The sequence below is a fragment of the Acanthopagrus latus genome, chromosome 22, assembly GCF_904848185.1.
Source record: "Acanthopagrus latus isolate v.2019 chromosome 22, fAcaLat1.1, whole genome shotgun sequence".
NCBI classification, from domain to species: domain Eukaryota; kingdom Metazoa; phylum Chordata; class Actinopteri; order Spariformes; family Sparidae; genus Acanthopagrus; species Acanthopagrus latus.
The window spans coordinates 21,894,319-21,918,821 of NC_051060.1; the positions used below are offsets into that span (position 1 = coordinate 21,894,319).

Genomic DNA, 24,503 nt, shown 5'->3' on the forward strand with positions numbered 1-24,503 from the left:
TGTCCCATCGCTGCCTCCGTCTCTCCACAGCGCTGATTAGGTGGGCAGGAGATGATGGGTGTATTTGGGGCCTGCGAGGCCGGTGAAGTCGAATCTGTCTGACATGCTCGAGCAAAGACACTGTCTCCTCTTCAGTGTCTTCTAATGGAGCTCTGAGGTCTCAGAGACATGGAGGTAGATGATGTAAAGTGCACGTGGAGGAGTGCATGTGTGTGTGTGTGTGTGTGTGTGTGTGTGTGTGTGTGTGTGTGTGTGCGTGACGGCTTTAGGGAAGCATTGGTGAGCAGCTGCAGGTGTGCCTGAGGATGGTATTAGGGGAAGGTAGAGGGAGGCTGCAGGTAATGAGTAGCACGAGCTGCATGTGCTCACACCTCCTTGAAGAACGATGTGCTGGCACTTCGGACAATTTCCAGCCTTTACCAGCAAGCAAGTCGTTTTCCTCTCGCCTTCTTCTATCCTCACTTTCACCTCACATCTCCATCAAACACACACACATTAAACAAAGGTATATTCCCCCTGTACCCCCCCCCCCCCCTCTCACCTGGCCGAGTCATCCCTGCAGTCAGTCAGGTTGCTGGCTAATTATCAGTGGTTAGGATGTGACAGATGCCGGCGAGTTTTTGGCAGTCAGTTTGCCGTCTCCCCACAGGAAGAGGCAACAACTGACCTTTAGAAAAGGAGGTGGGAGGGTTAGTGGTTATATATAGATTTGTCCTGTAAGTGCGTGTGTGTGTGTGTGTGTGTGTGTGTGTACAGCCAAGGTGAGGGTGCTCACATCAAAACGAGATAAGTGCAGACACGGTGCTATTTTCAACTTTTGTACTTCTAGTGTGTGTGTGTGTGTGTGTGTGTGTGTGTGTGTGTGTGCACGCGCACCGGTAAGCGTTTGAATTTATTTTCAATGGGAATCATTTATTCATGGGCCCCATTAAGGGGAGCCAATAGGAGCCCATTTTTCTGAATACCCTTTTTTTTCCTTTCTAATATTTCCCTAACTTGTTTATTTATTGATGAAACTTGATTTACACTCAGCCTTCCCTTCTAATCTGTTTTCATTGTTTGTTTTCTTACTTTTCCTCCTTTTTCGGCTATATGTGTATTAGCTTTGTTTTGTTACAGCCCAAAGCTACACGAAGTAAGAACACAAGAAAACCTAATGAAAGCTTCTCATTAGGTGTTTCTGTTTACATAATAGCCAGCAGTGATTAAAGCCTACACGTTTTGTTTTTTTTGGGTTTTTTTTTTGCAGAAGACAACAGTAACACACAAAATACCCCTCGCAACTCAGCAATCAAACCTCAAGCTCTGCCACCGCCTCTTTCTCCTCGGCAATTTAGGTGTCACTTTTAATTCCAACCCCCCTCCCTTCCACTCCCATCGCCCCTATACCACCACCCCACACCCCACAGTGCTGCCCTACATGGCTGCTATCAACACGGGGGCTTACTTTGGTAATGAAGTGGGGTCTGAGTCTTCCATCTCCTGTCTAGTTTTGAAGAGTGCGGAGCAGTAATTGGTGTACGACCTACACCACCGGCAGCACTCATGTCCCCTGTCCTACGTGACATTCCCATCCAATTAAATCTGCGTCGACACACACACACACACACACACACACACACACACATACTCACACACAGAGGCACTAAAAGAGCGCACACTCGCTGTTATCATGGCTCCCTAAATTCTCTCCCTGATAGTCTTTCAAGGTGCCTTTTTTAAGTTGACACAAGTGTTGTACAGCATATCCTCAGTTTATCTTCACTGTGTGTGTGTGTGTGCATGGACAGATTGTGCACTCACACATTGAGGATGCAGACTTCTGCTCTGAATGAGTTCATTCAGAGGGATTATGGGTAAATCTGTGTGGCCGGTGGATGGATTGCACTCTGGCTCGCAAGGATTAGCTGAAGGTGACACGGAGGTGACAGGTCTGTGTCCATCTGTGTTTGTATGTGCTGCCATAGTCTACTGTGTGTGTCTGTGTGTGTGTGTATGTGAATTTCTGCTTGGTGTGTGCACGTATGTCTGTGTTATTAGCCGGAAACGTGCTGTAATCCATCAGCGTTAATGAGTTGTGTGTGTGTGTGTGTGTGTTTTCTCCTGCAGTGATGGCAGTGGGATGTGTTTTGTGTGCATGTGTGTGTGTGTGTGTGTGTGTGTGTGTGTGTGTGTCTTTTGGCTGACCTTGACGTCAGTCTGCCGGATGAACACACTCCAAGGCCGTCCATACGGAGAGCGAGACTCCCGTCAGATCCCCAGATGTCATCATACACAATCTGTCTGATGTGAGGATCGTGAGCAAATAACAAGCAAAACACCTCTCCATCCTCCATCCTCCCCCCGAGGGGAATAACAGAGACCTGGGAGTTCATGAATGTGGAAGTGTGTCAAAGGTTAAATCAGTGGCACCCAACCTGCGGGACTCGAACCCCTCAAGGGGCCCCAAGATGAATCCGACAGGTCAAAGGGTGACTAAAGGGATTTTACCTTCAATTGATGAGATGAAACAACCTTAAATGCTTCAGACTGTTCACAGCTTATTTCCATACCGTGAGCATGACATGTCAGAAAAAAAGGTTGTGTGAGACTCTTTGGATGTTCGTATGTGGCCTAATCGTAACATGCGAAGGGTTTACTGCCCAGAGGAGATTTACACATCGCTAAATTAAATCATGATGCACAAAGTTCTTACACAGAGATTCGTTGTTACCGAATGTTTGCACTGATTTAACTTCCAGGTCGTAACAGGTAAAACTGACATCCGCAGCTACCTAGTAACAATTAAAGATTCAGACAGACAAGCAAACATACTAACAGATTTCTGCATCCCGATTCAGAAAAAAACAAGCTGCTGGTGGAACGCTTTCATTTCCAAGCTTTCAGTTTGGAGTCTGACGCTAATAGCAGCCGAGGAAAGCACAGCCCATCACTCATGTCACTCACACAACTGCTGTCACGTGAGCTCCCCTAGAGAAGCTGCAAGCATGTCGAAGAAAAGGATGCGCCTCATATAGGACGCAGATCCCCCCAAACATTTGCATTTCAGAGCAGCGTGGAGCTCTTCCTGTACAAGTGTAGGGACTCAGTAGATTTCGCCATCAAACATTGATTAGCAACCCCGGGAGAGAGTACGCAGGTACAAACAGCTGTCACATGCCGAGAAAATTAACACGGGGAACAGAGGTGCATACAAACGAGTTCAAATTAGTTGTCACAAAGCTGCTGCTTTTGTTTTCATCTCTCGCAATTTACGTAAAGCGGTTGTTTGTGAAAATAGAGCTCGGCAAAGTGTGAGCCAGTGCGTGTAACTCGTGCCACGTCTGACAGCCTCTGCGTGTCCAAATACGTTGTAGTACAGAATTTAGACTTGCACTCTAAATGTAGAAATCATAAAAAGACACCAGCAGTCCTTCTCCATCATCACTGTTAACCTCCAGCACACCTTCTTACCCCGACAGTCGCGCAGTAAACACCGCAGTCGAGGCCACAAGGCATGACACTGCATTTTATTATCTAAAAAAAAAAAAAAAAAAATGAAAGCAAAATTTTCCGATTTCTGGTCTCGCTCTGGTGCTCAGATGTGTTTTATTTTCAGGATACGTGGCCAAACACAGATGGTGTCAGACTGTGAGAGGTAATTCCAGTGCAGATACAGTGGAGTCTGAGTACAGGACGTGGTAAACAGTACACTTCGGTTCCAGACCTTCAGAGAGATACTCACAAATTTGTCGTCCGAGGGAGACGGATTCTTCCACCAAGAGGAATCCTCAGTAGACTAAACTGCATGCGGAGTAGGTTCACTTATGCTCATACACGTCGTGGATCGAGAGCGATGGCGTGCGAGTCTGAGAAAAAGCGTTTTTTCGGAGACGCGGTCTATGTGCGAGTGCTGGTGCCCAGCAGACAGCAGGGTGATGCTGGAGGTGTGGGCACAGGCCTCACAGTTTGTGTGATGTGCTCTGACACACAGATGGCAGCTGACACAACACAGATAGACTCTCGCTCCGTCCTCTCGCACCCACTCTCACTCCTCCTCCTTCCTTTCCTCTCCAAAATGGATGTTCTCTCTCCTGTTGGCGCTCCACATGCTTCTATGTGTCACCTGACTTGATAGACATTCAAATTGATGCAAAAGATATTGTCACCACTCTCCTTTTTTCCTGGTTTTTCATTTCCTCCTTCCTACACACACCACCCCTCCCCATTCACATCTCCCATCCCTTTTTGTCATCCTCGTCCACGCTGCGATCCTGCCCAGGTGCGAGAGAAGCGTTTTTGGATGAGATTCTTGCAAATATGCAAAGAAGCAGGATGTCACGCTTGAAGGGTTTCAAATGAACATCCACAGTCACTATCAGCAGCTCCCTTTGTCAAAAACAGCCAACATGCACCTCACATGTGCAGCAGAATTTGCTTTAAAAATGAAAGTTCAGCAGACAATTTGAATTGGCCCCCCCTTTTTTTCCCCCTCACTTCTACACTATAGAGTAGTTTTTGTGGTGCTGTCGAGATTTCCCCCCACCTAGCCGCTAATGAACACTCTTGGCAAACGTGGGAAATGTTAATGTAAGCAAATGATGCCTATATTTGTGTGCAAATTGTTTTGAATGCCCTCCAGGCCGGAGCTGATTCACACAGTAGCCCTGTTTTCCTCAAGCCAAATCAGAACCTCTCAGTTCATTACTCCTGACAGGAAACAGAGGGCTATGAGGGATTGATGCACTCACACACACACTCAAACACATGCACCCCCTCTCTTCTTGTTCCAGCGGCCCTATAGAAAACAAATCAAACTACTGTCGAACATGGGCTTGCATGCAAATGTCTCTCTGCACTGAGGTCCTCTGGTTTAATGACACCCGACAGCAGATGGGGGAGCTTGCAAACTTGGGGGTTAATTGTAAAATAAAAGAAGAGAGTTGGGTTTTATAGCCCTTGATTGGAAAGAGAACCTTAATGAATAAAGCAAAATTGTGCATGTAACAAGAAAGATCTTCTAGCAGTGTTTAGTGCTAAATGCTAACAGGGAGTTAACATGCAGATATTGAGCAGGTGTGTCAAAGATTTTAATTTAGCATTTTAGCATTTGCAACTGCCTGGCTTACAGCTGCACTCTTTCTGATCATCAGCTGGTTTCAAAAAGAAGTCTGATTGCTTGTAAGCTTAGGAGAAATTTGACCCTACTTCTCACTCGATTTATTACCTCAGTATGAATTTTCCTGATGAGTTTGTGGCCTCAGTCGCTAGTTTGCTTTGTACGTTACGAGTATGGTAGATGATAAGGGACGGGGGATGCTTTAAGGTCGTGGCTTCCTCATGTGGTTCTCAGTCAGATCAAATCAGGATGGTCCTCCCCAGCACCACTTTTGTCCAAATATGGTCAAAAAGCCAAGACGGCAACAGCCACGATGCCAAACTTTAGGCTTCAAAGCGGTTGTGCACTCGTCAGTGTGTTTACTTTACCTTTTCACTCAGCACTCAACAGTCTGTGCGGGTTGGGCTGATTAAAATGGATTGGTTTTTGCAGGAATTTGTCCATAAATCAAAATATTGCCAACTTAAGATAAAAAGTTTGCCCTGATGAAGTATGTTAGATGATGAAAAGTTAAATTACAATACGTCCTCGGGGTGGGGGGCGTAAATGTCGCCAAATTTCATTTCATTGCCGACACGAGTTCGTCTGAACCAGAAGACAGATTCACTCTGCCGTCCCCTCGAGCCACACTGCTAGCACGGCTAAAACACAATCAGTGCAGTGAACAGATGTGTGTCAGAATTTCATCTACTCCCCTCTGTGATGATGAAAAAACCAAAAGTGACACTTCAATTTGGTTTGCAAACTGACCGCTTCTCCTTTTTTTTTTTTTTTTCTTTTTGTTTTCCCTCAAACAAGGGAACAAAAATTCACCCGCACGACAAACACAGCGTTAGCGGTCCGTGTTCGTGCATTTTTGAGGTGCGTGCGTGTGGACAGCGGGACGGGAGATAGACAGAGAGATAGTGTTCATGCGAGTGGGATGGATAGCCGCGGCTGGTGCAGGGATTAATGTGAATTTGTAACTTAAGGGCATGACTTCCTGCTCGATAGGATCTAGAGCATCAGCTCCTCTCCGCAGGCGATTAATTCAATGCTGCTTTTTTTTTTTGCAACTTCAATTGCATTCCAGTGCACGCACTCAAGTTTTTAAAGGTTACAGTGCTGTTAGTGTGTGTGTGTCTGTGTGAGGTGCAAGCATGCTTAACAGCTTGAGTAAATGCAGGTTTTGTGCGGCTTTTCCTGTTTGTGCATCGTCCTGCTCAACAAGGTGTTTGGCTTGATTATCTAGTGTAGGGAACACTGCCACTGTTAAGCAGCCAGTGTTGTAATCTGCCGCGCGATGCACTCGTCTGCCTCTTAATGGATCTTTTTTTGTCCGTGCTGAGGTGTGTAGAGCCCGAGTGGTTTCGTTATCTGAGCGAGGCGTTTTTATTTATTTTTTTTTGTTTTCTTTCCCACTCCTCCCTGCAGCCCTCCACTGTGTTTTGTTTTTTTTTTCCACTTTATATATTCTGTAGTTTGCATCTCAGGGGAAATGGATCCGTGTCAGTATCTCAAGGAGCGGCAGCCCCATCCATTATAGTTTATCGTATTGTGTGTGCGTGTTTGTGTGCGAAAGAGAGAGAGAGACGGAGAGAGGTATGGAGAACAGTGTGGTTCATCATCCCCACTCCCCCCTGCAGGTAACCATATTAGTGGATTGACTGTGATGCCACCGGCGCCCCTCCGCATGATCGGATTGTTTTGGTGAGATAGAGAGATGCGGTCCATGCGTAGGCGGAAAGATGGAAAGTAGCTTCAAGAGCAAGGCATCGGTCAACAACTTGTAAAAAAAAAAAAAAATCAAAATGCACCAGCTATTACTGATGAGTTCTACACTTTCAGTCATCCTCCGCAGTGCAGCCATTATTTTATGCTGTCTTGACTTACTGACTCACGCTTTTCGTGTTCATTCCTCTGTTCCATAGCATCTTGGCGCTGCTCCATCACAGGCTGAGAAAAAGCAAGATGACACACGCGAGGCTTTCAGGAGCGTAATGTCACCGAGCAAATCCATACTCCCTCGCTGTATCCATTAATTTTTATGGTCTTCGACTGGGCTGCGCGTTTCCTGTTTTAATGTTACCGCGCGAGGGCTCGGGGGGCAATTTGTGCTCGCGCGCCACATTTTTTTTTTCTCGGCTCGTCATCACTTAGCCGGTTGAGCCCACGTCTGGAGACACGTTCCTGTGTCAGAAACGCCTTTTTTTGAACGACGTTGCAGCTTATCTCCCGGCTTTATGTTGAGATGCAGGATGAAATCAATGGAGATAAAGAGCTCACTTAGCCGATCTCCACCGGATCAAAGAGCCCAGTCCTCTTATATGTACCTTAAATAGAGACCTACACTCAGGCCCATATTGAGTTAGCGGTGCGGATGTGCTGTAAGGAGCCAGACGGTCGCCAATCGATAAATATGTGGTTTGTGTGTGTTCAGAAAATGCACCCGAGTCTACAGCCATCATTGTATTTAACACCTGGTATTTAGTGTATGTATGTTCTCCAGAATGTGGCGTGCAGACGGGCATAAGGTTCAGTTCTGTGCAGCACCAGCAGGCAGGTGAGAGGACGGCAAATCTGTCTGCTGTCAACATCAACAAACATGGCAGGTGTGACTGTGCATTGAACATTGTGGTTATTATGAACGCTGTGTTCTTACCCATATGGGCGGAGTGCAGAGAAACGTTCATGCTGCATGGGTCACTGTGACACCTGGCTGACATCGGATAGAAGTTCTGATTCGTCGCAGGTCGCGGTGTGTGCTGTGAGCATTAACATGGCTCCTTTTTGTCCAGATGACATATTCAGAGGCAGATCTCCCCGAAAGCCTGGCCTCTTTCTTTCATTCCCCATCTCCGTCTACCCTTCCTATCCGTCTTTCCTTCCGACACAAAAGAGCAACAATCCTTCATTGTTTGTTCTGTTGTAACCCCGCAGACACATTTTCGAGATGATTTTCCCTGCGTGATGAAACAAGCCTTGTCAGGAGCTGCAGCCGATTACATGGCTCCATGCGGTGATCAGTCTTTGTGTATAAACACTTTTTTTTTTTAAAAGCAATCGATGCAGCGCAACATGTTGATGGATAAACTCCTACAGTGTCTTAGCGACAATGAAAGAGCCCTGACTGCCTTCTCCGTCTGACGGAAGGCTTCAGAGACGAGACGAGCAGAGACATAGTCTTTGTTTATGTAATGAGCGCAGTGTTTTGTTTCTGCGTCTCTCTTCTCCTTCCACCGTCTCCTCTGCCTCGGAGATATAATCGAAGCATATACACCCACTCTGAGAACTTTTCTTTTTTGGTGTCGGTCCTAATGACACAGCTCGTATTAAATGCTTGATAGTGAACGTATAATGAATTCAGTCAGTTTCGTGAACTCTGCTCCTGTCTGAGACGTGGAGTCTCTTCTGACCCGCACGTGTTCGTCTTAATCAGAACTGCTGACCCTTTTGACTGCATGATAGATATGTTATGTTTACATTAATGGCCCTCAAAAGGAAAATTCGACGCCCACGTTTGCACACTGATATCTGACAAAGTGAGAACTGCACCGCTAATCACACCATAGATTTCTGTACTCGTGTTTTGTGCTTTTTTTCTCTCTCTGATTTGAGAACACGGGACTGACGTATTAACACCCCTAATGAATTTGCATTGTTAGCGAGCAGGTTTCTATTCACACATGCAGCAACAGTGGCATTCATTTGGAGTCATGTTTTCTGGCCTCCTGCTGAATACAGGTCCTATGTTCACTCTAGTTGTAGCTTTGTTTTTTTTTTTTTTAGCTCCTGAGGGGAAGATCAGGCTCTTTAACTGCTAAATGATCTCTCTTTCTTTCTTAACTAAACTGGTCAAGGCAGATGGCCGCCCACCTACAGTCCGGGTCTGCTCCGAGGTGTCGGCCTGTTAGAAGGCGAGTTTTTCTCGTTGCCAAGTGCTCCCGGGGGACTCTTGGCTGGTTTAGACGCGCTCTAATTGAAAAGTGTTCATGAGATAACTATTGTTTTTGAAGAGGACGCCATACCCATGGATAAGTTTGCAAAAAGGGGAAAAAAAAAAACTATTTAATAGAATTAATTAACCAAAACCATGGGATTCTGGAGGTCTGGCCAAGAAGAAAAGAAAGGATGGGAAAGTCTGGGCCAGCCACACAGTTGGCTGTAGGACCCAGGATTTCTGTCCCTAAACTATACTGAAAAAAACAAAACTGCATAAACCGAACTTACAAACAAAGCCTCGAAAACCGGACTGCCAGACCTCCATCCTCAGTGGAATAGACACAAAATGAGGAACAAAAAAAGAGTCCAAGATAATCAGAGCTGGATTATCTCATTAGCTGAGAGAGAAGGGAGGAAGAAAGAATAACAGAAGGTGCGTGATCTTTTTTTGGGTTACTACTAGAATAGGTTTACATGCTGTAATGCTTTGAAAACACGTCACTGTATTCCCCCCTCACCTGTCTCTTTAAGGCCCCGCCTCCTGAAGTCTGCTGTGATTGGTCATCTCACACACGCCTGAACCAGCATTGGCTCCGTTTTCAGCTTCCAGTCAGCTTCACTTCTATCGTGAATATATATATGCGTCTATTATGCAAATATGTGACACAGTGACGAAGTGTGATGTCAAGAAGTCGCGAAATTAAAGGCGGGGCTTCTGACGAGGTGTTTCAGCTGCGAACAGATGAAAGAATAATGGGTCTCCTTTAAGATTTTAAAGCCACTACGAAAATCTGAGTAATGTAAGAATAACCAGACAAACATCATAACATTGCTCTTATTTTGTAGCTGACTTTAACAGTAAGTGCTTTATTTGTCCTCGTTGTTTTCTTGTCTCATCAGGACCAGCTGTTTGCAGCGGTCCTGCTGGCCCTTTGTCTGTCCAGTAATCAGCTTCACTCAGCTGCGTCTGATGCTTAAATTTATGAACCGCCCTCGATGTGGTCCAAGGGGTAATTACATCTGCCGGAGAATGAGGCACGCGTCAGTCCTCACTCTCTCAGCAGGGCTCACTTACTCAACCTGCTGCCGGTGTGAGTGTGTGAGTGTGTGTGTGTGTGTGTGTGTGTGTGTCCCTATTTAAACAGTGCTAATTGGCACTCTGTGTTTCGAGCCCACCTTTCCAAGAGTGTCTTCTGTGTCACCACTCTCCCAGCCTGCCAGTCGAATTAAACCCATCCTCTCGGCAGCTGATGCCAAGACCATTATCAGACCCCCAAAGGGAGATATTCCCGAAGGCTAATTCCCCCGTCTCCTCCCGCGCTTTTATCTAACGGCCTTCACGGGAAGTTGGATGCGACCAGTGCTTCCAGGTGTCATTTAAATTCAGACTGACATCAAATGCCATAGGAGTCGCAGGGGTAAAGCAAGACGAAAATACCTTCGGACACCTGTGTGTCTTAGGAAAGTAAAAGGAAAGAAAGTTAAAAGAAAGTTAAAGAAATAGACACAGGTGCTCGCTAGCATTAGAATAAACTGCTAATGAAGGTCACTTACTCAGCACTTGTCTCTAAGTGACATCTTTGGTGATAACAAAAACTTTCCTCAAGTGTTTAATGTGCACCGTTTGTTGGCTGAGGCCTCTCACGCAAAGGTGGTTTTTTTCTTCTATAACAAAGACACAACCTTGATCAAGAAGGCTCGCCGGAGTCTAAATGGATGCACGTTTTAATCACAGATCCTGGATCCGTTGGCGGCTCTTTAATGAGGCCTGCTCCAGCTGGAGGGCTGTCGGCGCGGCTGCTTTGATCAGTGGCCCACGGACACGGGATTACACCGCTAACACACCACGCTAATGGAGCCACGGGGCAAAAAGAAAAAAACACACACACACACTCACACACTCAACGCACAAACACACGTCTAAACACGCACACGAATGCAAATTTAAGAAATATACATACAAACGCACGCTCAACCTCTGACAAGGGCACAATCCCATAAGCCGGCGTCTTGTTCGCAACGCCGCCCATTGTGTCAGGCCCTTTCATCTGGCTGCGTCTGTTTGTGCCGGTTTGGGTCGGCTGAGTTTGAGGCTCGGCGTCGGAGTCCCTGCCAAAGAGGGGCTCAGCGAGAAAAGGTCCAAAGAGCTCAGCGCTGACACACAGCCCAACTCTAGAGACTAATGGCTTGTAGCTCCCAACATATGTTGCTTTGTGTAATTGCTTTAATTGCTGTCATTGTACATAATGGTTGGTCTTTTTCATCTTCCCTGGTGGTGTAGGCATTCCGCTAATTATATCTGTCAGCCCTGCAGCCAAAATGAGCGTTTCACTGCGAATTCAGAGCAGTGGGAACTTTAGTTTTTCTACATATGATTGGTGTGTGCGTGGGTGTAAATGAGTGATTGGAGGGTGTTAGTTTTTGAATCAGTGGAGATTATATTAGTAATTTAGAGACTCCAGAGGATCTGTTTAATGGAAGCTTTACTTATCAGTCAGCGTGAACCTTGACCTCCGTCTCCTCTCATTCATCCAAGGTTGAAGTGATTATAATGCTGCACGATAAATAACAATCTTCCTTTTCTGCCCTCCAGGTACGATACCATCACAAACCAGTGGGAGACGGTCTCACCTCTTCCCAAGCCGGTCCACTCCGCGGCCGCCACGGTGTGCGGAGGGAAGGTGTACGTGTTCGGAGGCGTGAACGAGGCCGGGCGCTCGGCGGGCGTCCTTCAGTCCTACGTACCGCAGAGCAACACCTGGAGCTTCATCGAATCACCCATGATAGGTGAGTCGGGTGACGAACACCCACAGTGTGTGTCACAGATGCAGTTTCACGCGTGCACTGTGTCACAGCTTGACTTCAGCGTGGAGACGTCGTGCCCTCGGGGGAACGCGTTGCCTTTGTTGTCGTCAGCTTTTGTGTCACAGCAGAGCAGTTGTCTCCTTTTTTTTTTTTTTTTTTTTTTTAAAAAAGCAGTGTGTAGCATTTTCTGGTTTGATATTCCCAAATGTGTGGTTTCCCTTTCTTCATTATGCTGTAGTATTTATTCATTTGAAAAGGAGTATACCCATTTGAATTGTTTTACTTCAACACATGAATTTTAATGTTTGCTTTTTTTTTTTTCTTCCTCCACCGAGGCGGGGAAAAGGCACATACTGCAGCGACATCAGCGTGTAACCATTTATATTCATGCGTTTCTTTTAATCTTCGGTCATTGACATCTTGCTATCTCGTCAAAGAGGGGACCTCCGTTGTGGTCGCCCCGGTTGCCTAGCAACAGTGTTCTCGCAACTCTACCCACTTGAACACCTTCTACATCGTGTACTTGACTTCTCTTGTCCAAACCGTGAACACCTGTTTGCCATTTGAAGGGAAAATGATTGTCAAGACAATAGCTGGATTGTAAGAGGCTTCATGTTCGTTTCGCACCTCATGAACAGGGAATCCCTCCATTAAAGATGTCTCTTCTGCTCCGGCAGTGTCGGGTAATTATTCAGAGCTTACTTAAGAACATGTACTTCTACCACACAGGTAAAATATTTATATATACGTATATTTCCAGTTTAAATTAGTTAAAATGTTGACCCACAAACATTGCAGCAAAGAAAGAAGCAGTGGTCCGAGTATGACCTTTTTCCATCCCTCTTCTTTCCTCGTTATCGTCATCATCATCCTACTCAGTATGTTCCATTACCCCCCCTCTCTTCCCATGTCACTGCTCAGCCATTATAATGAGCAGACCCAATGATAGGTGGGTCCGACCGCAGCTCCTGACACGTTATTGGCCCAAACTCTGTAGTTACTCACTGCGTAAACCTGCAGCCACATTCCTGCCGGAGCCACCGGGGACCTGTGAAGGACGCAGCAACAGAAGAAACACTCTAACCAAGCTGCCATAACTCCAAGGTAGCAGGAAAAACACACAGTGTAGCGCTCTGTGTGATTCAAATCGCTGACAGCCGTGTTCCCAGTGCAAAGATCTTACCCACAGTCTGGTTTTCTGCACAGAAACATATCCTTGAAAGGTACAGCAAAGGGATGATTGCTATTGATTTGAACATATCCTTTGAGTCCGTTCGCTTAACATTTGGGCCTGGACAGAACTTATTATTTTTATATATATATATATATATATATATATATATATATATATATCTATATATATATATATATATATATATATATATATATATATATATATATATATTCCAAAGGGCGCTTAGTTGCTTTCCAGCTTGTCTGCAGGTGAAATTTGAGGCTGTAGGTGGTTAGCTTAGTTTAGCGGGGGAACGACACTGTTCGCTTACTAAATAATAATATTTAAAATTGCAGTATGCAAGAACTGGCCAGCTGTCAAATTCATATTCAGATTATATCACCTGAGTAGGTGCTTACTGCAGCTCGGATGTTAGCACAGTTAGCCGTGCAGCTAGCGGTCCAGAGCTCAGGACCAGGGGAGTGTTGCTGTTCACGGCGCTGGTAGGATTTTTTCTGACGGGCCTGGGCTAGCTGGTTAGCATTTAGTTAGGTTAGTATACTAATTCTTAACACTTTGCCGATAATTTTAGTTAATTTTTGATTTAATGTTAAATAAATATTCTTACATATTGGCCACTTTAACAGACAGATAGGAGAGTAGCATTAATGTTTTTTATCTAACGCTCGGCCAGAAAAACATTCCAAACATTTCATAATATTCCATTAAAGCTGCAGCAGAAATAAATATTTTCCAATCATAAAAGAATCAATGTTTGTATTCATTCATAAATCTTCCGCACAATTTAAAAATTCTACATTTGACGCTGGATTACCCCATCTAAGACGTTTGGCACAATGATGCGTTCTCCGGGCGCAGATCTGTCCAAACGCTGCATGTAAAGAGAGTGACGATCTGGAACTGCGGCATATCGTTACTCGCGGCAGTGCTCGGAGCAGCAGGCATCGGAGAGAATCACAGGGTCAGGAAACAAAAAAAAAAAAACAAATGTATTTGAATTCAAATGTTTCCTGACAAGAAGTTGTTCTCGTGTCATTAAAGCACCCGCGCCGAGGCACTTCCCTCAGCGCCGGTGCCCAGAAACTTGCTCTCTGTCATTAGTGCCTCTTTCAGAGAGCAACACTACTGTGAGGGAAATTATGATTATGTAACGCGGGTGTTTGGAGCGAGAGCTGAACGGTATTAAAGGGCTGGCAGAGCAGCTGGCAGAGGGAGGAATGAGAGGAAAGTCTGGTGAGGAGTGCACGCAGGCACGCACAACTTCTCCTTACCTCATATCAACTATACACCCCCCGGGGGCACAGGTACACAGTGCATGAATTATGTAACGCGCCAGGAGGGTTACTCGACGTGTGCGCATGCTTGGTGCTTTTTATGTGTGTGTGTGTGTGTTTGTGTGTGTGTGTGTGTGTGTGTGTGTGTGTGTGTGTGTGTGGACAGACGCAGACAGACAGACCGTCATCTGTCAGGGTGTAGATGAGCCTGCGTCTGACAGCCAACGAGCCAAGAGATAATGGACGGGTTTAGTGCTTCCTGTGAAATTGGGCCGGCGATGATTTTAGTGAGCCGGTGGGGAGCGCTTCTCGATCAACCCTCTGCCTCCCTCCATCGCTCTCACTCTCTAATCTCTGTGTTCATCTCTCTCTCTCTCTCTCTCTCTCTCTCTCTTTCTCCTCACCCCCCCTCCTCCGTCTCTCGCAGTCTCTCAGCACTGTCTTATCGACTGACACAAATACAGCTGTGTGCGTTTTCTCTGCTGGTGTGCATCCGCGTACGTGTGTGTAGGGGTGTGAGTGTTTCGCGCGCGTGTGTTTTCCCTCTGCATGGACTGTCTCCCGCATGAACTGCAAATGGGTTTCACAAACACTTATCAGGACCGACTTCCTATCTCTCGCGGAGTGAAAAATAATATTACTCGTGCCAAAAATAGTCCCTTCAACAAGTCTATTGAGATGAGCGGCGGGGGGCTCTGCAGCTTCATCTGCTGTATATATATCTCCCTTTGTCTTCGATATACGTCCCCTGAGCAGAGCATGTAGCCAAACATGGGAGCGTAATTGAGCGCCCCTCACACGCACTAAACTATTTACGATGGCTCATTGCTTTCCTCGAAAGGTCAGCTCACCCAAATAACCACGACGCCGAGGTTTTGGAAAATACCGCTCTGCTTCCTCGGCGGCACGATGGAGGTGAAAGGAAATGTTGTTTGTGCATTGATTGATTCTGGAATGGCCACAAACCTCAGCATGACTCAGCCTTACTTTTTATACTGCAACAATCATTTGGCACAATACCAGCGGATTTTTCCCTACAATCCTTAATAAAAAAAAATAAAATATCTGCCTCCTCGGAAAAAAAATAAATAAATAAAAAGGTTTTAGATTCACATCTCATTCACATCATCGCATTCCCATCTGCCTTCTTTATTTCGGAAAACTTCAGCTTCTCACAATTTGTGACATTAATGCTTTTTTTTAATACATTTCATGGATTCAAATCTCCCACATCATTGCATCTCTCTCTCTTTTTTTTTTTTTTTAAATTACTCTTACCCAACCAGACAGTCCTTCCTGAACAGAGCAGATGTCGGTGCTAAATTATGGAACTCATTTTCACGTTTGATTAAAGTTACATCTTGAACTCCAGCGGAAGATTTTTTTTTTTGGAAAAGATTTTAAGGGTTCTGTTTTGTTTTGGTGTGTTTTCTGGTCATGCTAGCTGCATGTGTCAAGGGGACAGAAGTGTCTAAATTTATCTCGACACCAACTGGATTACCGTAACATTCGTGTTCCCCTCAGGACGACGTGTGTTGACTTTGATGATCTCTGACTTTCCATCCAGCACATGGTGACAAGACGTCCCCAGAAACGTTGCAGTTTTTAACTATCCCCCTCAAAATAAACAGCAAAGTGAAATAATACTTTGTGTGGCAAAAAGATGTTTGCTGCTATATTAAAGGTGCAACATATTAGAAAGAGACCGACTGTTAAATTCATTTAATTCAAGCACACTGCCAGATTTACCGCTAACTGCTGCTCACTGTAGCGGCTATTAGCGAGTTAGCTCAGTTAGCAGTCCCGACTATGAGCTCGGAGCACTGTGGTAGCATTGCTGTGCTACATCGCTAGCTGGTTAGCAAGATAACTAGTAGATAACTCTGCAACACAACTAGGGACGGAGCCAGCCGATCCAGTATCAGTATCAGGTCCGATATCAACGTAATTCATGGATTGGAAATTTCCGATCTGATGAGCCGTCTGTGCTTTAACGTTGTCTGCTGAAATGTCTCCACAAGTGATTCGTGCCGGCTAGTCTGCTGGCCGACTGCAAACTGTGGAATTGATTTCCTGAACGGAGGCGTGGCTGGATGACACACAGAGTTATGAGACACTCCACAGTTTGCCGCCAGCTAGCAGGCTAGCATTGAGCAGCACTGCGGCGAGCCAACATGTCCGCTGTGTGGAAATATGTTACACTGGAAACACTGCAAACCAAGACAGCAAAATGCTGCGTTTGCAAAGCCGTAAGTCAGAGAGGCAGGAGCTCCCTCGCCATGTGCAACACCACTAACGCAATTAAACATTTCCAAAAGTCAGGCATCGGGATCGGAAGTGAAAAAAATGTGGATCGGTGCATCCGCTTAACACAACCAAGAGATATCATAATGACCAAACTGCTTTTTATTTTATCATTCTATTGATCATTTTTATGGATTTTTTGAAAAATGTATTCAGCTAAGATTGTCACATATTGCACCTTTAATGTAGAAAATCTCCTATATAGAGTTTTAAAGTTTTTATAACTAATTTCAACAAAAGAAATCTCCTTTGCAAAACTGTTGAGAGTGTTCTGTGGAGTGATGAGGGCTCTGATTCTGCAGACGAAGAGATGTTGGTGATGTCGACTTCAAACCAGTGGAAAGATTACAGAGAGAAAAACCAGAGTCTCATGTGAAATAACGGAAACTGTGCGTAACTCAGGAAAAAAAAAAAAAAGAAAAATTGTCTGGGCCTTTTAAACCGAACATGTGCTCGATCAGAGACCCCTCGAGCTGAGCGAGTACAGACAGAATTATTTCTCAGAATTGGCGTAAAATGAACTTTTCACCCGACCAAGTACATAATCACACATTCAGTATCCTCGCAGGTGCATCCGCATGACATCGCACTCAGACACACTGGACCCAGCGTGCATCCCCTGCTGACAGACAGGTCTCCATCGACTGGTCGGCTCCAGGAGGCCCCCGCCCCCCCCTGAGAGCGGAACACGCCGCGCCCACACTGCTCTATCGGGAAATTGACAGCACAACAATGACTCACGCGAAAAAATGATGTAGCAGCCGAACAGCCACGGCGATTGAGAGAGAGAGAGAGAGAGACAGACAGAGAGAGAGAGAGAGAGAGAGAGAGAGAGAGCGCCATTTTACAGACGTGGAAGAGCGAGAGGCGGCGGCTCTTCACAACACCGAATTAGTGTCCGTCATCCTCTGCGCCCGTCCTTTCACAGGCTGCTCTTATTCTCCCACCACGTACGAAGATATCATGTGAAAATGGAAAAAAAAAAAAGTTTTCCCTGCTCCAATTACCTTGTTGTAATCTTATCTCAGTATCTGGCAGCTTGAACTGAAGCTTCTTTGTCCTATTTCCTCGCGTTCTCTCTGTTGGGACACACAAAGCCGTGCGAGGACTGCCGCACATTTCCATGTAGAGCGCCGCGGCTCTGTGATGATGACGGCCGTTTGAAAGTCTTTATCAGAGAGAGCGGTCTTATCTGGATCCGTACCGTATACAGTATTGGTATAATTGAGTGGGTTGTTACGTATTTGTGTGTGTGTGTGTGTGTGTGTGTGTGTTATCGCTATGGTAGTGTTCCGGTTTTATAGAATCAGATATCTGCTGCGGCGATGCAGGAATCAGATAGGAAAGGATGCGAGGGGAACAACAAAGGTGTTTGTTTAGACAGCAGACACAAATTTCATCATCGCCGTGTGTTTGTGTCAGCACAGACGTGTTGTGTGTGTGTGTGTGTGTGTGTTTGCTCGTTTCCCGTCCTTGACCCCAGCCCGAGGGTCCCACACTTGGTGACTAAGCTGTTTTATCAGAGTGTGAGAGGCTGCGTCAGCCCGTGTTGCCCCGCAGGCACAGCTGTACTTCTATCGCGGCTGCCTTGTTGAAACCTTGCCTCGCTGTCTCTTGTTTTGTTTTTTTTTCCTTTCCCCTCCTTCCCCTTCTCTTTATTCATTTTTCATGTAGAACGCGGTCAGTTGTGGGAAATCTTGGCCGAGTTTTTTTTTTTTTTTTTTTTTTTGGCAAGAAAAAAAAAAAAACCCCACACAAATTCCACAGTTAGAACTTGAAGAGTAGGAAGGTTTCGTCTCAGAAGGAGAAAGTTTTTCAGCTGACACAGACGATACTTGTGCATTCTTAACTGCACCCCGATGTTGTTTAAGCCAGAAAGGGCTCGTTTTCAGTTCGAAAGGCCAGGGGGATAAGTGCAAACGCAAAGCGGTGGAGAGATGTTGAACCCCCCCCCCCTGCCCCACCTGACAGCGGTCCTTTGAGGCTCGCCAAATGAGAATGCGATACACCTGCCTGGTAGTCCTCCAAGCACTCAAACCTGCTGCTTACCGCGGGTCCAAGAGAGAAGCGAGGCAGGAAGCAACGGCGAGAGTTTCTGTGGGGAAAATAGAGAGAAAGGTTTTTCCTTTGAGAGCATCCTGTTATTATTCTGCCTCAGGCGCCGAGCAGAGAGAAATGAGTGTTCTGTGTTTATGGGACCTAACACAAAACATCATGTACACACACGCTTATGCTGACACACACACACACACACACGCCCTCGCAGAGACTGGCAGCGGCATATCAATGAGATGAAGAAGGTAAAAAAAAAAAAAAGAAGAGGAAAATAAACACGTCAGGCTGAATGTGAGGGGGGACCAATCAGTGGCGACTTGTTTCTCAAGAGGAGAAGACGAGGCCTCGGATGGTTACCAGCAAGTTCAGATTGGATTTCAGTGCGTGTGTGCAAAAAAAAAAAAAACACGAGAAGTAATTTAGAGGCTGGAGTTAATTGTTTTTTTTTTTTTCTGTCAGGCAGTTCGTCACTTCTGGTCTGTGCTGAGATCTCACAACATCACGCTTTGTTACGTACGTCCGCGCACGCGAGCAGATGAATCACGATTTTACCGCTGACGTCTGTTTTTTCGCCAGCTGCTGCTCCGACGCCAAGACGCGGGATTAGTCGCGCCCTCGAGCCCTCCAGTCATCTGTTTTACTCTAAACGGGGACGGAAATAAACATCGCTCTGTACGAGACAAGACGTGCAGATCATAAACTCAACAGGAGAGCTGTTTACAGAGGTGAAAGATGGAGGAGATGGAGTGAGAGGTGGGGCCGTTTCCTCATAAGCTTACATGCCATCGGACTTCTTTTTGAAGCCCCCTGCTGGCCATTGTAAAGAATACCTGTGTTTACCTTTTAGGTAGCAGTTTGGGGTTCAACATCCAGGATTCAAACCAGCGACCTTACGATTACTAAACGTACACCCGCTCTGCCTCCCAACTCACAGCCGCCCAAATCACTTCAATCTTCAGACGCAGAAGCACCGTGGATATTCTACAGTCAGCTCCGCTGTCTTCACTTCTCACATCACTATCAGGACAAAATCTGTGTAATAATCTTTTTGGCGGCACCGCTAACAGGAAGTGCACTCCTCCTGTGGGATGGGTTAAGATTGTACGTGATAAAATGAAAATTCTTCTTCTCAACCACATCTGAAGGACCGTTGCATGTATTTTGAATATCGAATGTTTTACTCCCTCGTGTCGTTATCTGCATCGGTCCCCAGAAATCAAACAGCGGTCCGGCTCCAATATAAACACAAAAATCCATCTCCCACACGTTAACTGGTATTTATTAAAGAGAGATTTGAAGAAATATCATGCAGGCTTCAGAGCAGACACTCAGCCAGCTCAGCTGACATCAAGATAAGAGACGCTAACGTTGTGTTTACGTTGGCGGTCTGCAGTTTGTCAATCAAATCCACATTTATAAACCTTATTTTACATTCGGCTATTCCACCGTTCCACCATTAATTTGTTTTCAGTTTATGTTCTTTTCACTTTGTCTTGAGTACGTAGTCACAGCTGTTCTGGCGCCGCTGGAGAACAGAGCTGGTGCGACACAATTGGTTAAATTGCACTCTGTTTTTCCTTCTCGTCGTACGGCCTGATGAGATGTAGAATATCGATTCACAAACGGATGTTTATGCATGTTCTCTACCTACATTTATGGCTAACTGTGGGAGGGGAGGAGGAAATGAGGCTCGTGCAGGTGCGAGTGATTTGTGTGGTTTTTTTTGGAGGGGGGAGAAAACAGAAGCTGTAAACACGCGCGGCTTTACAAATCTGACGAGAAATAACGCGCCTGCATCTTTCCGCCTCCGTTCGCACGCAGTTAAAGTCATCTGGCGGCGAGTTCTGTTGTGAGAAAACATTATGAGTCGAGGTGCGGTAGCTGAAAAAAACATAATGCAGTGCAGCTCATTCAGTCGTCACTCCGAGGGGGCAGCAGAAGCACCTCTTGCCTCCAGAGGTGACTCGTTAATTAAACATGTCGGACTCCTATTAGCAGCTGAGGGGAAAGGCGGACAGTAGGAGGGAGGGAGGGTTGACTGCACACAAGTTTTTTATTTTATTTAGGGCCTCCACCGGCATTATTAAGGCGTCAGACGTTGCTCCTCCCGCTGCCCTTCTCCAATGAGGGATGTCCGTTCATTGTGGCAGAAAACAGCGAGGACGGCGGCTCATGGCCAAGTGTCTGTGCATTATTCATGCTGCTTGTAAATTGGCCAGCTGCAGTCTGCTCAAGAGAAATTGCCCCGAGTTTGAAATACACTTCCTCTTCCCACACAGCAGGGCCGCTGCTCGCAAAGCCGCAGGTTTCCAATGGCATCGTTCCGCACAAACCACTGTTTCATTTTGTTTCCCATCATCTATAATTCTACAGTGGCGCTGCTTCAATGCCTCTGTTTTCCTCATGTGCTGTATACTGCATCAGATTGAATTATACAGTACGCAGTACCCCACCTGTTCACTCATGTATTTCCAATACATGTGCACCCTGTTTTTTTTGTTTTTTTTTCTTTATTTTCTCCTTTGTGAATCTATGGATGTGCCAGGGAGCGTAATGCAATTGTGAATTATTGGGACTTAGGTAACTCTTTTATATTGCTGCCAAGCCCAAACATATTTTTGAGCAGAACCCAATAAAGCCACAAGGATTTATGAACTCTGCCTTTTCACTGGTTTCCCATCCATCCTCTTTGTGTGTGTGTGTGTGTGTGTGTGTGTGTGTGTGTGTGGTTTTTTTTCCAATGCAATCTTGAGAACGGCACAACTATGAAGTGATAAGGAGAATGTTGATGATGATTTTTGCATGCGGCCAGGGGACCGCAGGGGGGGGGAATGAACAAAACCAAACAGATTGATGCCATTATACAGAATGGAAATTTCTGCTGCGTATGTGAGAGTGACACTCAAACAATAGCTCTCCTTTTAACAAAAATCTCTCCTCCCTCTCTCTCTCTCTGCCTCTCTTCTTCCTCTCATATCTCTAGATAACAAATACGCCCCTGCAGTGAGTCTAAATGGTTTTATATTCATCCTGGGAGGAGCCTACGCTCGAGCCACCACTATCTATGACCCAGACAAAGGCAACATCAAGGCCGGTCCCAACATGAATCACTCGCGGCAGTTCTGCAGGTAAGAGATTATTAACGTAGCATCGCCACATGTGATTTAAGTCCCCAGTGTGGAGCTGTAAAGATTTTGGTTATTTTTTTTTACCCAAAAGCTCAAATTGCAGGTTTTTGTGGGAAGCTTAATAAATTACACAGCCTCAAAAAGAAATAAAGAATGCAGAAGTCGAGCTCTGTCAGTCTTTGTGTCATGAGACAGGTAAACGGCTGCACAGGGGAAAATGTATTCAGGCCAGTTAATTAAAAACTTAAACAAAGCCAACTGTGGGCTGAAAACGTCTCCGACACAAAAGCACCGAGGTGGTGAAACTTATCTCCTCACTGGGGGGAAAAAAAAAAATTGCTCTCTCTGAATCGCTGGCTTGATTTAGAAAATTGCGTGATCAGTGCCGCTGCTGCCTGTCGTGCTGAGAGAAAACAAAGAAATCTGTTTGAAAAACTAAAAAAAACGCTTGATTTTTATCAACATTCTCTCAAAGCTTTTAATCGCCGAGTTTTATTCATCCTGAGTTAAATACTGTGACATATTAGTATTTATTTTTTTGGGATTTTGAGTGTAACATTCAACAACAAAGACAACAGGAAGCAGCAGTCTACACCTGGAACTCTTATACCGCTTGTGATCACATAATGGCTGATAAAGTGAGATAAATGAAAATTAACAACAGTGGGATCACATCCTAATATACCCGTCAGCCCAAGTCACTGAGGTGTGAAGTTTCTTGGATAATGAACCCACTGTTTTCCCGGCCAGAGCCCTTTTTTTTTTTTTTTTTTGGAGTGCAGAAGCTGAGAAAAAAAAAAAAAGGAGAGGAAGAAGCATGCACGAAATACATTTGGGAGGCAATTACAGACAGTGATCTTATGTGGGGAATGTATAACATAAATCATGTTGTCAGAGTTATTGATAAGCTGCTGCAGCACACGGCAGGCAGCTGTTCTGCTACATTTAACTAAGTCTGACACACGAAGTGGAGGGAGGGAAGGGGAGAGGGATGCAGGAGGAAGGAGAACAACAAACACACACTGAGTTGCCAAAAGTGAGAGACGCACAAATAAAAAAAATACTCAGGAAACAGCACTATCTGCCCCGGCATGCTCCTAGACACAAGATGAAGTCTAAGCAGGGTCATCGTGCAGGAGAGCTGATATTCTCCCCTCGCTGCGCCCGACCCTCCGCCGGCTCGCGCCGCCCCTCTGTTTATCAGGACGAGCAGCTCCAGGCTTTGCCCAGCCGCTCTCTCCATTTTGGATCAGCTGTGCGGCTTTCTCTCTGAGTAGATTTAGGCTTTATGTAATAATCTTTTTTTTCTTCTTTCGTCCCCCCCCCCCACACACACAGTCCCAACTGTGCTGTGAATTTGTGCAGTCGGACGGCATGTTGTTTCGCTCTGTGAGCCGTGTGTGTGTGTGTGTGTGTGTGTGTGTATTTGAGCGTGCACCTTATGTAAATGCAGATCGTTCCAAACCCCAATAGGAGTACAAAGCCCTAATCAGCTTACAGCCCAAGTTTTAATCCTCTCCGCACACAAACTCCTGTTTCTGTTTCTCATATCAAATGAGCACATTTGTACAGATATTTGCTTTTTCATTAGTTTTTTTTTTTCTCTCACTCTCTCTCTCGCGCCCTTGAGAGGGAATGTAATGCCTGTGTGTGTGTGTGTGTGTGTGTGTGTGTGTGTGTGTGTGTGTTCTCCTTTACCTGACAAAGTAGCCTCGCCGGCCACATCGAGAGCAATGTGTGAGTGATGCGAAACAATCTCAGCCCCCAGCGTGACGATCAGCACGTTCGCGAAAAGATGTTGTCTTCTGTCTAGCTTTGTTGTCTCATCACGATTAACAAGAAGGAACAATATTCCTGCTGTGAGTCACGGCTATCTAGTATCAAAACCCCACATTAGCTTACAACTTGGCTCTCACCCACTTATCTTCCCGGTGCAGCCTCTCTGTCGTGATTTGTTCCTAATAGTCGGTGCTTTTAATTTGAAGCGGCGGCAGAAGGGAGCATGTCGGGGGTTTGCATAAGCAGTAACTTAATACAGCTCTGGTGCAGCTTTGAGAGAGTGAACAGTAAAGTAGTGGGACTGATGGCGGGAACACGGGATTACATCGTTTTTCTGTGAATCCCCTCATGATTAGATAGGTAGGTCATCCGGACCCAGAGTGGGAACGGCGGCCGTAACGTTTGTGAATACATTAAATGGCTGAACATATTAAAGGAATAGACTTTTATGTGTTGGCTGGCAGAGAATTAGAGAAGAAGAGTGAAACCGCTCATGTTCGTAGTTGCAGTAGCTTAGTTTAGCAAAGACTTAAAAAAAACAGAAATAACCTAAAAGCAAATGTTTCATAGGGTATCAAAATCAGCACCTCTAATGCTCAGTAATGAACTCACATCTAGTTTGTTTACCATGTTGACTATGACGGATTATTTCTTGGCTGCATCTGTTATCGTCCTGGAATTTTTCTAGCTGCTGCCAGACAACAGCTGTCAAACAGTGGAAACATCTCAAGCCCTAACCCCGAGAACAGCCAAAGTTTTGACAAGTAAACAGGATATAATTTATACATTTAGCTTTGCTCACAGGCAGACTTTTGTTATCATTTGACATAGTTTGGCTAGCTGTTTCCCTCAGTCCAGAGTCTGTGCTAAGCTAACGGGCTACTGGCTGTAGCTTTATATTTAAAGGATAAACATGAGAGTGCTGTCGGTCTTCTAATCCAACT

General features: G+C 45.5%; 1 protein-coding gene across 10 annotated transcripts in view; it reads left to right on the plus strand.

Moving 5' to 3' along the window:
- The window catches only part of LOC119012548 (kelch-like protein 29), a 224,580-nt gene that overhangs the window by 198,464 nt on the left and 1,613 nt on the right, over positions 1-24,503 (plus strand). For all 10 annotated transcript variants that reach the window (XM_037086473.1, XM_037086470.1, XM_037086471.1 and 7 more), the window contains 2 exons: positions 11,613-11,806; positions 21,636-21,780. In XM_037086473.1, coding sequence (XP_036942368.1) covers positions 11,613-11,806; positions 21,636-21,780 — 339 coding nt within the window. The remainder of the gene's footprint in view (positions 1-11,612; positions 11,807-21,635; positions 21,781-24,503) is intronic.